General features: G+C 31.7%; 1 protein-coding gene across 1 annotated transcript; it reads left to right on the forward strand.

Moving 5' to 3' along the window:
* Positions 1 to 12066: 12066 nt before the first annotated feature.
* Positions 12067 to 13133, forward strand: LOC143565105 (uncharacterized). The gene is made up of 2 exons (XM_077052182.1): positions 12067 to 12420; positions 12725 to 13133. The coding sequence occupies exons 1-2, from the start codon at positions 12132 to 12134 to the stop codon at positions 12982 to 12984; spliced, it is 549 nt and encodes a 182-aa protein (XP_076908297.1). The 5' UTR covers positions 12067 to 12131; the 3' UTR covers positions 12985 to 13133.
* The last annotated feature ends 1530 nt before the right edge of the window (positions 13134 to 14663 follow it).

Genomic DNA, 14663 nt, shown 5'->3' on the forward strand with positions numbered 1-14663 from the left:
TAAAATCCCTTTTCTAAGTTTTAAATCTCCATAACAAATAGTTTAAATTGATATTTTTGTTGACAACTTTGACATGTGTTATAAATACACCATTGGCTGAGCGTTTAGTTATTTTTTATAATAACAAGTCTTCAAACTAAAACTTAAAATCATGAAAAAGATTTGACTCTTAAAAGAAAAAAAACAAATATAGATTATGTTATTAGATAAGAAAATAACGAGTTATATCCTAGGAACGGTCAATACTTACTACTTACTAAATATATCAAATCGAGGGTTAAAGTTACAGATATTAATGGAAAAAATTAAATATTTAACGACAATATTTCAACACTTGCTAAATATATCAATGTTGATGATTAAATTTTGGGAAAATTACCCAAATAGACAAGTTTAACTAAAAAATTATCAAAATAGACATGTCTATTTAGCCTACATTTCTCCAATCATTGGTTTTTAACCAATAAACAATTGCCACATTACCGAAGCCGGCTAAGGCGGCTAAGCCTTAGCCTCCATTTTATGGGCACAGAATTTTATAAAAACTAAATGGGTCCCACCTTTAACTAATAAAAATTCGACACGTGTCAAAGGCGGCTAAACTTAGCCTACATCTATGGTTATTTAGCCGGCATCTTTGACTCTTAGCCGGCTTCGGGATACGTGTCTATTTAGTTAGCCGGCTCCAAAGATTCCTTCTTAGCCGGCTCCAACTCGGCTTGTAGTCTAAGGCTTCACTTAGCTGCCTTCAATCTTTTCATTTAGCCGTCTAATTTTAGCCGCCAAAATTAAATATTTTACCAACCTTATTAAATATTTAGCCGGCTTCACTTAGCCGTCTTCTTAGCTGGTGTAAATTTAGCCGCCAAAATTGAATATTTTACCAACTTACCAACTCTATTAAATATTTAGCCGGCTTCACTTAGCCTTTTTCTTAGCCGGTGTAAATTTAGCCCCCAAAATTAAATATTTTACCTACTCACTTAATTATTTAGCCGGCTTCGCTTAGCCGCCAATTTTTTTTCTCTTAGCCGGCACGTTTTAGCCATCAGCAATAAATACTTAACTACCCAAATTTAAGTTTTCACCAACCATTTTTATAAAACTAACAACCACATTCTCTACATATTATAAAACCATCTTCACCCAGAAATAGAAATTGTGGGTAAACAGAAATATGCGGTTTAGATATGTAAAAATGCATAAAGGAGATGTCGGTAATATAGGGTGGACAATTTTACCACCACAATTTTATAAAAATTTATTACAACTAGATTCTAAAATGCCAGCTATATATTGTTCTGGAAAGAAAGAGTTCTTTCCTGCAGTTTGGGAAGTCGATTATGTTTACATTTCGTTGTTTATAGAACAACAAGAATGGTTACTCGTTAGAGTTAATATGCGGTCAATGGAAGTAAAGTAGTATTGGTTTTGAGATTTTAGTTCTGTAATGTATCGTCACAAAATTCACCTAATGTTAGTCAAACTGAAGGTTTTTTTTGGGGCTTTGTTGGTTAACCTTCGCTACTGGAGGAGGTCTGGACGGGAAGAAAAACTCTTTGGGTTTGATAGTTCGGACAAATATATGCAGCCCAACCACACTGGTCAGGCGGAAAATTCGGGGGTATTTGCTTGTATGTTAATGGAACATTTATGTTTTGAAAAAGAGCTTAATTTTGAAGGAGATTTTAAGGAGAAAATACTTAAATATCGGAGATTCATGGCAAAAAAAATTTACATCTGGCGTTGTCGGCTTACAATCGAGTAGATTGTAATCTTTATTTAGTATGCTTTGTTATTATATGTTTCTTAATTTTTATTGTTAGTGAACACTTCCGTGTATTACTTTTTTGTTAGTATCTACATACATAAAAATAAATTTAATAAAAATAAACCAAGTTAATTCATTCATAAAATTTGGCTAAGTAAAGCCTACAATCTGATCTGAGTAAACGACGACGTTAACAAACATATTTTTCTAAAAAAATGAGTATCTTTTGAGAGGGTGAAGATGGTTTTATAAAATGTAGAGAATATGGTTGTTAGTTTTATAAAAATGGTTGGTGAAAAATTAAATTTGTGTAGTTAAGTATTTATTGCTGATGGCTAAAACGTGCCGGCTAAGAGAAAAAAAATTGGCGGCTAAGCGTAGCCAGCTAAATAATTAAGTGAGTTGGTAAAATATTTAATTTTGGGGGCTAAATTTACACCGGCTAAGAAAATTGCTAAGTGAAGCTGGCTAAATATTTAATAGAGTTGGTAAGTTGGTAAAATATTTAATTTTAGCGGCTAAAATTAGACGGCTAAATGAAAAGATTGAAGGCGGCTAAGTGAAGCTTTAGCCTACAAGCCGAGTTGGAGCCGGCTAAGAATGAATCTTTGGAGCCGGCTAACTAAATAGACACGTATCCCGAAGCCGGCTAAGAGTCAAAGATGCCGGCTAAATAACCATAGATGTAAGCTAAGTTTAGCCGCCTTTGACACGTGTCGTATTGTTATTTGTTAAAGGTGGGACCCGTTTATTTTTTATAAAATTCCGTGCCCATAAAGTGGAGGCTAAGGCTTAACCGGCTTCGGTAACGTGACAGTTGTTTATTGGTTAAAAAACCAATGATTGGAGAGATATAGGCTAAATAGACATGTCTATTTTGGTAATTTTTTAGTCAAACTTGTCTATTTGGGTAATTTTCCTTTAAATTTTGGAGACCTCAAAGTACATGTTTTTATTTTAGGAAACCACGTCTTACATAAGTTATACAAGCGTGGCTTTATGTTTGCTTGCGAATATTATTTATCTTATTTTATACGTATATCGTTTTTATATAATCACATCTTTAATCTTATTTTGTACACATCTATTGTAGATTTGTATAGTGCCGCTTAACCACTTTGATGGCATAAAACGATTTTTAAAAACGAGATCTTGTTGTAAAAACAAATTATTTTGCTTTTATTCCAAATAAATTAAGACGTTGTCATTATTTTTTACAAATATATTCAATTTAACGCAACTTAAGACATCCAAATCTCAAATTACAAATGTATAATTATTAATTTTGTTTTGGAAATTGAAGTCCTTAGAAAGTGAGAGCCTAAAACCCTAGCTTCCTAGCTTCATTTCACTGTCTCTAAAGATGACCCTGGATATGTATCATCAGAGTGTACTTAGTTTTAAGTTGTGTTGTACAATCATACAATGCGTACAAATGAAAAATGTTAAGTTGAGGTTATCATCATTTCACTTCCTCGTTCCTCAAATCAATCTTAAACCATCGTTCATAAAAAAGACATAGTGTCCACAACATCATTGGCATCCAATCACTATCTTAATGAAATTTATGTCACACCCTATGGCAACACATTTCTCATCGCCTCAACCAACCATCAAATCCCCATTTAAACCCTAACCTCTAAACATGCTTATTAGCCAATTAAACCCCTGATCTACAAACAAAAAGGAAACAAAAGGATTTAAACACTAAATACCGGCACATCGCTAACAACCTCATGCATTCTCCCCAAATCGACACCCCTTTTTCCACGTATATGTGTTTTGTATCCATCGCAACTTAAAATAAAATAGGGTTTAGTTTCGTTTTCGTCCGTAAGATTTGCCCAAAATTGCTAACATTGTCAATTTGTTTGCCATTTCAATCAGACACATTAACGTTGTCCATTTTTCAATTAACACTACTAGCTAACTTTTCATTTTCAAGAAAGTGATCTTCTCTTTCTCTTCTCAGTAATCTATGTAGTGACTACCTTTACACCGTGCATCAAGTGCATGTGCTTATATTTATGACATCGTATATCCTAATGTTTATGACAATTAAATTTTTTTCATCACGAGTTTTTATTTTATCATCACTAACAATGTTTATTAGTACAATTCATGTATGTGCCACCATTTATTCTACAATATTATGTTTTTAACTTTTTTATTTGTTAACACTCCTTTGAAGGTTTTAAAGTTCATTCATAACCTCAAAATATGCAGAGCAATTTTATGCCAAGATTATAAGTTTCTAGCACATATAGATACATTTTGATTTAAAGTTACTGTAAGCAAGGGATTAAATTCAAAATACAAATGCTATATAAAGTTATTATATATATGTATATATATTCATGGATGTGACGTCGACATCGACATAGATAAGTGTACGTGATTCGGATGAATAGGTGGTGGAGCCATGGATGCAACATCATATGACATTCAATCCGATAACATTATTAGTGGAAGTATGTGATTTGGAAGGAATATCTATGACAACAAAAAATAACCAATGGAGAAAGGAAGATAATATATGGGGCTTTTTATGTACACTAAACATCCCTCCTATACACCCCGTATAGAGTTATAAGGAGGGTCATATCCCGCCCGTATAGGCCCTCTTGTAGCCCTGTACAGAACCTTATACACCTTGTATAGCCCTATACGTGATATCAGAAGGTGTCCCTAGTAGGACCCTATAATATATTTGGTTAGACCATATTTTAAGTGACCTTAACACAAAACTTAAAAATACTCGTAAACCTATTAAGTTATGTGACTTATGTCTCACTTTAGATTTTCACTCGAAACATTCAGTTTCTCTCTAATCCTACAAATGACTTTACATATCTTTACATTGTCACGCTATCAACAATTTTTACATTTACTTTTCATATTTAAATTGCTTAATATTTTTTAGAACAATAATTTTCTTTTTGTATTTAGACCACTGCATGCAATAATTCATGAAAAAAAATAATATATAATAAATAATCGATACACAATAAACTACAAACTTATTAAACATTATTAATAGTTTAATACCCAAGTGTTATACAATAGTCTTTACAAAAGTTTAAAATAAACGTTACACTTTTATAATGACTGATCTAAAGGGTATATAAAATATATAACTAATGTTTTGTAATACCTAACAAGATCCGACCGGTTACTGATCCACACATCCATTTATCAATTTATCGCCTCAACTGAATTAGTTATGCATCGCTTTAAATTATATATTTGACCGCTTATATCAACATTGTTACCGCGTACTCCTCTTCATACCACACCTTTTTTTAAATTAAAAATGCATTAGCTTGTCAAATAGTTTCAATAATAATAGTTTAGATGAACACGAACGTACATATTATTATAGTATATAAAAAGAGGATAAATATCAATACCTGTATCTTCCTTTGTATTTGGATTTTTCACTTTCCAATATTCCCTTTACAAAAAGTGTCAAGAGCAAAAAGGAATCAAATCAAAGGCTTTTCCTGTTGGTTAAGTAAGTGAGGAGCAGCAATCAATTTTATAAATCAGAAAAAGTGTCGTCACCAACAACATCACACGTTCGCAGGTTATTTCCTTCTTTTAACGTTTCTCTAACCAAATCCTAACACCACTATTAAAAATATAGTACCTTGTACCAAATCATAAATATTAACTATTAGGTGTTATCTTCTTAATTTTGTAAATTAATAATTTTAATTATTAAGGAGTTTAACGTAGTGTTAAATCCGTCAACAAGGATAAGAGCACTCTCGGTAACCATTAGTGAAGTTCTATAGGGAAAACATGTGGGTAAAGACTTTACCAGCGGGAATGAAACACTGATAAGATTTTTCGTGAATGTTCATTGACAGTTATATAACTAATGAATAAACCGATGGATATTTTCTGTAGATAAGTAGAAGTTATTATCTAGATTATGATTCATTAGCAGAATAATAATCCATGCTGACTATTTAACTCGTTACACTTTGAACCTTCATGTTCATTGCCATGGCCGGCATATATCACAAGAATAATCATCATAGATTTATAGTCGATTTCTCTCACGGGATGATTATAAGAGAAATGGTGAGATGTACATACTTATGAGTGAAACCAAGTGTAAGTTAGAATTGCTATCTGGTTAAGTTTGCAAAATTAATATTATATGTCAAATGATCCTAGTTTAGATTATTACAACTTTCTCTATGGTGAAATTAAACTTTTGATATTATATTATTTTCGGTTGTGAATTCTTGTCAGTTTAAGTTTAAGAGAGTTTGTATTTACATGGTTTAAATGTATATATATGCAATGACCTAAAATAATATAAACTTGAATGATTAAAATCAGATTAAGGAAAAATAATTCCCAAGAAAAGGAAACAGGTGGGTGGCCACTAGAGGTGCACAAACCGGTTTTTTTAAAAAAACCGGTTCGGTTATTAACCGGACCGGTTTTTTTTGGCCCGGAAAAAAACCGGTTCGGTTAATAACCGGACCGGTTAATAACCGGTTTTTTTCTGTCAAAACCCTAACCGGTCTAACCGGTTAGGACCGGTTTAGAAACCGGTTAGAACCGGTTAATAAACCGGTTTTTTTATTAACCGGTTTTTAATAACCGGTTTTTAGGTTAACCGGTTTTTTTTTTTTTTAATAACCATTATTTTTTCACAGTATAAACAAACCGGTAACTACAAGGCAAAACGGACTGACCGAAGCCATTCTTTGCTTTCGTTGTTAGGGTTCTTTGCTTGGAAGATGAGTATGAGTGTGTGTTGGTGAATGTGTTTTCAACAAACCAAAGATTAAAAACACATAACTTTCATTTATAGTTTTTACATTAAAAATACAAACATTAAATCGTTATCGCATATTCGTAACTCAAAAATACAAACATTAAAGAATGCTTAGACACGATTACATGAACAACTTGCTGTTTCTTACTCATGATTTGCCTCCATGTTTGCTGTTTCTTTAACTAATTTTCTTCGCTACCCGATCCCGAGCTATTTCTTAGGTAATCGTCGTACGCGGCTTCTTCATCGGTCATGGGTTGAGTGTGTCCTTCATTGACCTCGTCTTCAACAACTTTTGACGTACCGCTTCAACGTCGTACGTAAACACCGCTCCTTGATTCGTCATCTCCGGCTGCGAACTACTTCCCGATTCGTCCTTCAAGGCCTTGCAAAAGGGCCTTTGTACATGCGCTTTTAAAGTGGAGTTTGCATCTTTGCCATAAAACTTCAAACAATGTTTGCATCGAGCTTTTTGGCTACCGTTAGACATTTCGCATAGGTCGAAATGTTGCCAAACATCATGGTTTCGTTTCGTGGGGATGACCCGAACGACCGTTTCTCCCGTGTTCGAGGCACCCATGTTGACGGATGAAGCAGCACTTTAGGAGGCCATGATAATCGACTACGAAATAAGAGTGGTATACTCGAGTATGAAATAAACGACTACGAAATAAGAGCGTATGGAGTGGTAATGTGGTATAATTGAGCGTGAGATAACAAAATAATCGCGTATGAAATAAACGTTTAGAGCGTTTGGAGTTGTATAATCGAGTGTGATCTAACCAATACCCAACCTAAACTATATATAGATGTTTGTGGGGGGTAAAATGGTAAAAAAAAAAAAAACGGTCCAAAAAAAAAAAAACGGCCATATAGCCGTTTTACAACGTTCAAAACCGGTTTTTAACCGGTTAACCGGTTTTTCCATAACCGGTTATTAAAAAAAACCGGTTTTTCCATTAACCGGTTCATTAACCGGTTTTGGATCTAGAACTTGTAACCGAAAGACGAACCGGCGGTTTGTAAACCGGTCAAACCGGTTTTTAAAAAACCGGTTTTCGTAAAAACCGGTTTCCGGTTTAAACCGGTAAACCGGTTCCCCAACCGGTTTTTTTGACCATCTCTAGTGGCCACCATGTAATGTCGTTCGTCTGGTTTGAAGACACAAACAGTTGTTTCTTTGGATCCTTTATGTTTTTTCCCCAACAATATGGTATTAGTTGTTAAACAAATCAATTCAGTTGTTTTCTTACACATATACATGAATTTAAAATGAGAACAATAAGAAAAATGATTTGGAGATTCATTTAGTTTAATAATTTATAACTTTTCTTTTTTTTTTATACAAATATATCACTTAGTTATTTTCTTTTCTTTTACCGTATTATTATTGATTGTGAGGTTAAAGAAATAACTAATAAGGAAAACAACCTTTACTTTTTCACTCTTAATTAACAATAAACTACAAGGCTTGTGGTTTACAAAATAAAAAATATATATGTTTTAACTTTTACATCAATGTGTGTACATGGTTGGGTTCGTGGCGTTGAGGCCTTTCTTGGTCAATTACCGAATCGAGTTGCTCTAGCTAGAAACATCACGGTGAATGGATCCAATGCTTTGTCCATGTACATGGGGAATTTGAGGAGTCGGTACAACACATGTTTGTCCCTTGCGGTCTAGCCCAAACAATGTGGAACACTTGATTTCTCAATGGTGCAAGGTACCATCAATTTTGGCTTTTTTGTGATTTAATCGAATTACATAAATATGTGACATTTCAAAAAGTAAAAACGAAGGCCTTTTATGTTGTTTGTTTGGTTACGGTGTGGTGTCTTTGGATGAAATAGAATGCTTTGGTTTCATGACAGATGCCCGATTCTTTTAGCTAGCTTGGTAGAATAAGTCAAGATGCTTGGTTTTTTTTGATTAAAAATAGATCACATAAAGTGGGTTTGGCTTGGGACGATTGGTAATTTGGTATACCTTTCGAATGTAACCGGATGCGCGATTTGGTCTAGTGACTACAGTCATGCTTGTGATTTGGTGTGGTTTTTTCTTTCTTTTTTTGGATTGTAAATATAATGATGTATCTAGCTTCTTGCTAACGTTTTTATTAATAAAAGTTTGTTGATCATTTAAAAAATATATATATGTATAGATAGTAAATAAGAATTCATTTATAAGATGTTAGTATTATTATTATTAATGCATTTGTCTAATTATTGGATTCTCTATTTTAATATATAAAAAAATGCAAAAAAAAAATATATAACTTTAACTTTGACCCATTTATCTTTTATTATTGGAATTGATATGCAAACCCGTTGTGTCAAATCTTTGTTGGTATGTTTTGGTAAGATAACCCGCAACAAGCAGACCAAAAGCATGAAATCCTCATCATCACACACCCTCCACTTTTATTTATCAAACCCTTCAATTATTGTTGGTTTAGTAATTAGTATAACAAATAAAATGAATAATTTATAAATTTATGCTAGTAAAAGGTTAAAACTGAAAACGTGTATGGTAAGAAAACCAGTTGAGTCAGTCATTTAAGGCCTGGTGTTATACAAGTACACAACTTTATAGTGGATTGTCTAAACATTAAAGTTGAGTTAGGTTTCTTCATTATTTTACTTCATAATGTCCACAATATAAATAATTGTACACTAAACAAATATATATGAATAATTGTACACAATATAAATAATTCTATGACAAATGGTATAGAAAGTAACATTATTTAGTTTATCAAATATATATATGAATTGAAGTGAATATATAAATTCAATCAATTGGACAAAGAAAAGTGTGATTTGTATGTATGAGTGGGGAGATAGTCCAAATATTTCAAGGGTGGAAGAATATTCTTGTTCATCATGCATGGTGTGCTCCAACCCAAAAGGAAACTATGCAACCACCTAGCTACTTCAATGCCTCTCTTTATTTATTAGTGATAGAATTATTTGTCTAGGGTTGGTGGTTCATTAACAGAGATAAAGACTTTTAAATATCTAAATGTTTTCGGTTTGATTTTTATCAAGCGAAAAAATTTATCTTTAGAAAAATAAGGAAGGCGGTGAGAGTTATTCAATATAAAAAGAAATATAAAAAATTTATATCACCCATCGCTGGTCATTCCCACTGATATTACGAACAAAACATTGATTGTGCACAATGTTGTAAAAATCTCGACTAGGCATCGATTAATCCCCGATTAATGTTAGTCGTTACCCCACCGATTTGTCGCCGATTAATCCCATTTGTCAAATATCGGTCAAAATTGAAAATTTTTATACGTATATTTTAAATTTAACATATAAATTCAAATCCGATTAATCCCGACTAATCCCTATTAATCCCGATTAATCGCCGGTCCCTACATCACCGCCCGACTAGCGCCTATAAATTTTTATAACATTGTTTGTGCAATACCACGCCCACAAGCTTCTCGCCCATATGACGTCCTTTCCATTCTATGGAAGCCCTTAATTTGTTTAACGTTTTCATTTTTGTAATAATATTTAACGAGTAAACTATAATGTATGTTAGTTTCATTTGTTATTCAAAGCATAATTTACTGATCACTTTAATTTAAAGAATGAGAATAAAAAAGATGAATCAGCAAATAATTTATTCAGTTAATCAAATCCGGAGATGAACATATATATCATAACAGAAAAGGAGCTGGTGTGGTGACTGGTGAGGCAAGTAAATGCGTGATAACGTGTACGGGAAGTGTGGATAAAGCTGGTAAAAAGATATAGAAGATTATTTCTATATAACTAGTACATACTCTTGTTAATTAGTTGCGTGCTATGCTAACTTTTATATAAAACTAATATCTTATAGTCCATACGGGTGACATTAATGTTTGAGATTTTAATGTCTCAAATTTCAAACCTCACTCAAAAGAGTTTTCAAACGATGGTGGGCTTTTAATTGATCGATGACATTTTTGTGTGAGCCAGACTTGAAGCGTCAAAATCAGTATAAACGGTTAATATCTTCTCTTAAAAAAGTTCACTCAGTTATGAAAAGTGGTTCCAACTATTATTAAAAAGCAACAAAGCCAATAGTATTGATTAAAATAACACTCGGTGTCATTCATACATCCCGTTCTTACTCTCCAACAAAATCAAAATATAATAAAGCCTATAAAGTTATTAATAAATAATTATATATGTTTTGTGTAATTAATAGAGCATCATCTAATACCATATCATCCTTATTCTATATATCCTATATACCGATTTAGACTAATCTCATATCTATTAACATAATGGAATGGTATGTGTGTGATACGGATTCGTTTTGACATGTTAAAAATAATCAATTCCAAGATTTTTCCCTTCTAAAAAAAATATATATATATATACTTTAATCATGAAATTTCAACGCATTTAAAGATTCCACATATTTGACTTATATTTCTTGCCTTTATTATGAGAAAAAATAATAAGAAAGAATTGTAGTTTGTTAAAATTTATTAATTCAGTCTAAAAGTTTAAAATTGTTATTTTTATCTCTAGGGTTTCATTCACGTTGCAATTTTCGTTCATAAGGTTTTGTTTTCATTATAATTTTCGTCTATGTGGTTTGTTATAATATGTTATTTCAATTTAAAATATGTTAACAAAAAGGACGAAACTTACAATAAAATGAAACCTTATGAACGAAAATACCAAATTCTAAACTTTTAAACAAAAATAACAAATTTAAAAAAATCACAAAAGCAAAAATCGCAGTTCATTAAATATAGGTAAAATTAAAATACAAGGGGAGACAAAAATAAGAAGTGTGAGGAGGATTTGTGACCACACAAAAAACCCGTTAAAAATAAATTCAAAAAATGTAATAAAAAAATCATAACTCAAAATATAAATAAAAAACGAAAAAAATTAAAATACTAAAATGTTTCCGGCATCATTCCCTTACAAAAAAAACAAAAAAAAATTGACGAAAAGACAAAATGGCGAGATTAAATACGCAATGACGAAAATGAAAAAAATACACTATTATAACTAAAAAAGACACAATAAATCGCAAAATATAACACAATGCGGAACAAAATATAACACAATGTTTAGTAATATAACACAATATAAAAAAATCACAATGTTAAGGAAAAAAGACACAATCAATGACGAAAATAAACACAAAACACAATGATAAACAAAAAGATTTAATGACCTTTTTTACTTACCATTGTGTTTTTTTATGAGAACAAGAAAGACGGTGAAAACATTATTATTAAATTTTGAGTTATGATTTTTTTATTTGTTTTTTTACTTTTATTTTTTAAAATTTTTTTGTATAACTAAAAATCTTTCTCATCTTTCTCATTTTTGTTCGCCTTTGTATAATAACTTGATCTTTAAATATAATAATCATAATAATAACAATAACAAATATTAAATAATACTATATAATAATATTAAACAGACAAGAGTAGTGGTGGGTGAGGAGACTATATATATATATAGAGACTGTTGTGGTGAATAACATCCCTTCCTTACAACTAACATTATCATATCATCCCATCTTCTCTTCTCATCCATGGGCAACTGTCAAGCCATAGACAACGCAAGTTTCGTGTTACAGACCGAAACCGGACGAGCCGAAAGGTTCTATTCGCCTATCCCGGCTGCTCAGATCATGAAGCTACACCCTGGCCACTATGTTGCACTTTTACTTACCACCACCTTACACCATCAACCACCCAACAACAACAACAACAACGGCACAACGACTATTAATCAACCTCTTCGTGTTACTCGAATTAAGGTTCTTCGACCGACCGATAATCTTGTTCTTGGTCATGCTTATAGACTCATCTCCACACAAGGTTTGTTCTTTTTTTCTTTTTGAAATAAAGAATTATTTTTTATTATATAATTAAAAAAGTAGTGTTTACATCTATCTATATACAGAAGGTAAATTGGCCAAAATTGCGCCAAAACTGCGTTCACTAGTCCTTTTTTGATATTGAATCATGATTATAAGAGTATATATGAAATTAAAGTCTTTTATAATTATATTTATAGATCTTGAAGTTATAATATTACTATATTTATAATGTGTAAATCTTTTCTATTAAATAACTAATATTTTATTATTGTAATTAATGATTGTTGGCTTTTATTTTGTAGAGGTGATGAAAGGATTAAAGGCGAAGAAAAACGGAAAATCAAATAACTACAAGAATTTTCAACCACCGAAGTCCGCAGGAAAAGAGGCAAAATTAAATTGTGATCAAACCTCAGGGACGGAATCTGATCAATTAGGGAAAACTCACCATCAGGTGAGGAAAACTGATAAACATCAGGGTCCCGGGAACTCGAAACCCCTAGGTGGGAAACCTAGGGGATGGCATCCATCATTGAACAGTATCTCTGAGGCATCAAGCTAGTTTAGTTGTGTTGATATAATATATTGTTTTTTTTTTGGGTAGGATTTTATGGTAGATGGAGATTTTCATTTGATGAATATGTGATTTCTTGAAAGACGAGAATTTGCATTTTTTTAATATTACATAATGATTTTGTAATGTTCAAGAAATGCTTTCTCTCTTCTTTACTTTCCGTTGAATAGGTTGACTACATGCAATCAACTCCTCCACAGTCCTCCAACCTTTGTAATCATCACTTCCTTGCCTTTGTTATATTTAGCAATAATTTAAGGTATATACTTTACATTAATTCAATAATTAAAGAAATAACTAAAAAAGGTTAAATAAAAAAATTAAATCTTTTATAAAATAAGAATACAAGAAAAATCATGAATCTGAATAAATATATAGCAATGGAATTTTATATTAAACTCAATGAACCCTTAATTATTTACAAAAATATATATTAGGTAATAGGTACACTAAGATATTGCATTTGCCGTTAAAGAAAAAGAACACTTAGAATATAGCTAGCAAAATCAAACTAAAAGTAAAAAAACACTCTTTTCTTATGTGGGTTTGACCATTATCTACCTTTGTTTTAACTTTTGTGGTGTGAAATTTATTTTTAGGATTTTTTTTATAAAATCATACCGGCAAATAGTATTGCTCGAATTGTTTAAACGAGCTCAGTACTTTATTTTGTTTGTTATACGAGTTATAGGATTTTTTTATAAAATCATACAAGCAAATAGAATTGCTCACCTTTGTTTAAACGAGCTCAGAACTTTATTTTGTTTGTTACACGAGTTATAGGACTTTTTTATAAAATCATACCAACAAATAGTATTGCTCGAATTGTTTAAACGAGATCAGAACTTTGTTTTGTTTGTTACACGAGTCACGTTAAGTTTTTCAGAAGTTGAGTGATTCTTGGCATGCTTAAGCGCTTAGCAATAGAGTTCTATCATCCAAAACCATTGTGTTCAAAGGTCGTTGATGTTAAATAAGATCGACATTTCTCTTTAAACCCGATATTACTTTTGTTAACTATCGATATGGGATTATCATTCATGTAGTGTTACATCAAGCTATTTTATGTTAGTTTAGATTTATTTACGCTTTAAGCAAACCAACCATGCCCCTAATGGCATGATATTGTACTATGTTTTAACTTACATAATTATAGAAAATCTTCAAGGGATATTTAACATTATTCAAGTTATATTTTTGAACAAGTTGATCATTTAATTAACATTTGTTGTTAAATCAACAGATTTCTTTTATACAAAAGAGTTCTAGGCCAATGAGTCGATGGTTGAGTGTTAAATAAGAGACTTTATGTTTCATGTAATTCAGGTTTGATTCATGCTCCCGTAATTTAGGTTTTGCGGCACTGAGTGATGATGTGAGACTAATCGAGTAAGTGCGTTCACTAGTTGAATCCTTGAACTAAAATGGTTTATTTTACCGCATTGTTGTGTCTTCGGGAGAGTGTTCACGGACGTTGGTATTAGATGAGGGTTTTCCCTGAATCGAAAAATTATTATACCCCGATATAATAAATTTAACCAGTAGCCTATTTAAATAAGCGGCAACTTCGTATAATAGTAACCAAGTTTCAAAAGTGTTCCAATTAGATCACTCAACTTTAAAAAGTGTTCAGATTAAGTCACTCAATTTTCATATTTTATTGAATT

Source organism: Bidens hawaiensis, unplaced genomic scaffold (genome assembly GCF_021521415.1).
Source record: "Bidens hawaiensis isolate Kalapana, Puna unplaced genomic scaffold, B.hawaiensis_p1.1 tig00022287_1, whole genome shotgun sequence".
NCBI lineage: Eukaryota > Viridiplantae > Streptophyta > Magnoliopsida > Asterales > Asteraceae > Bidens > Bidens hawaiensis.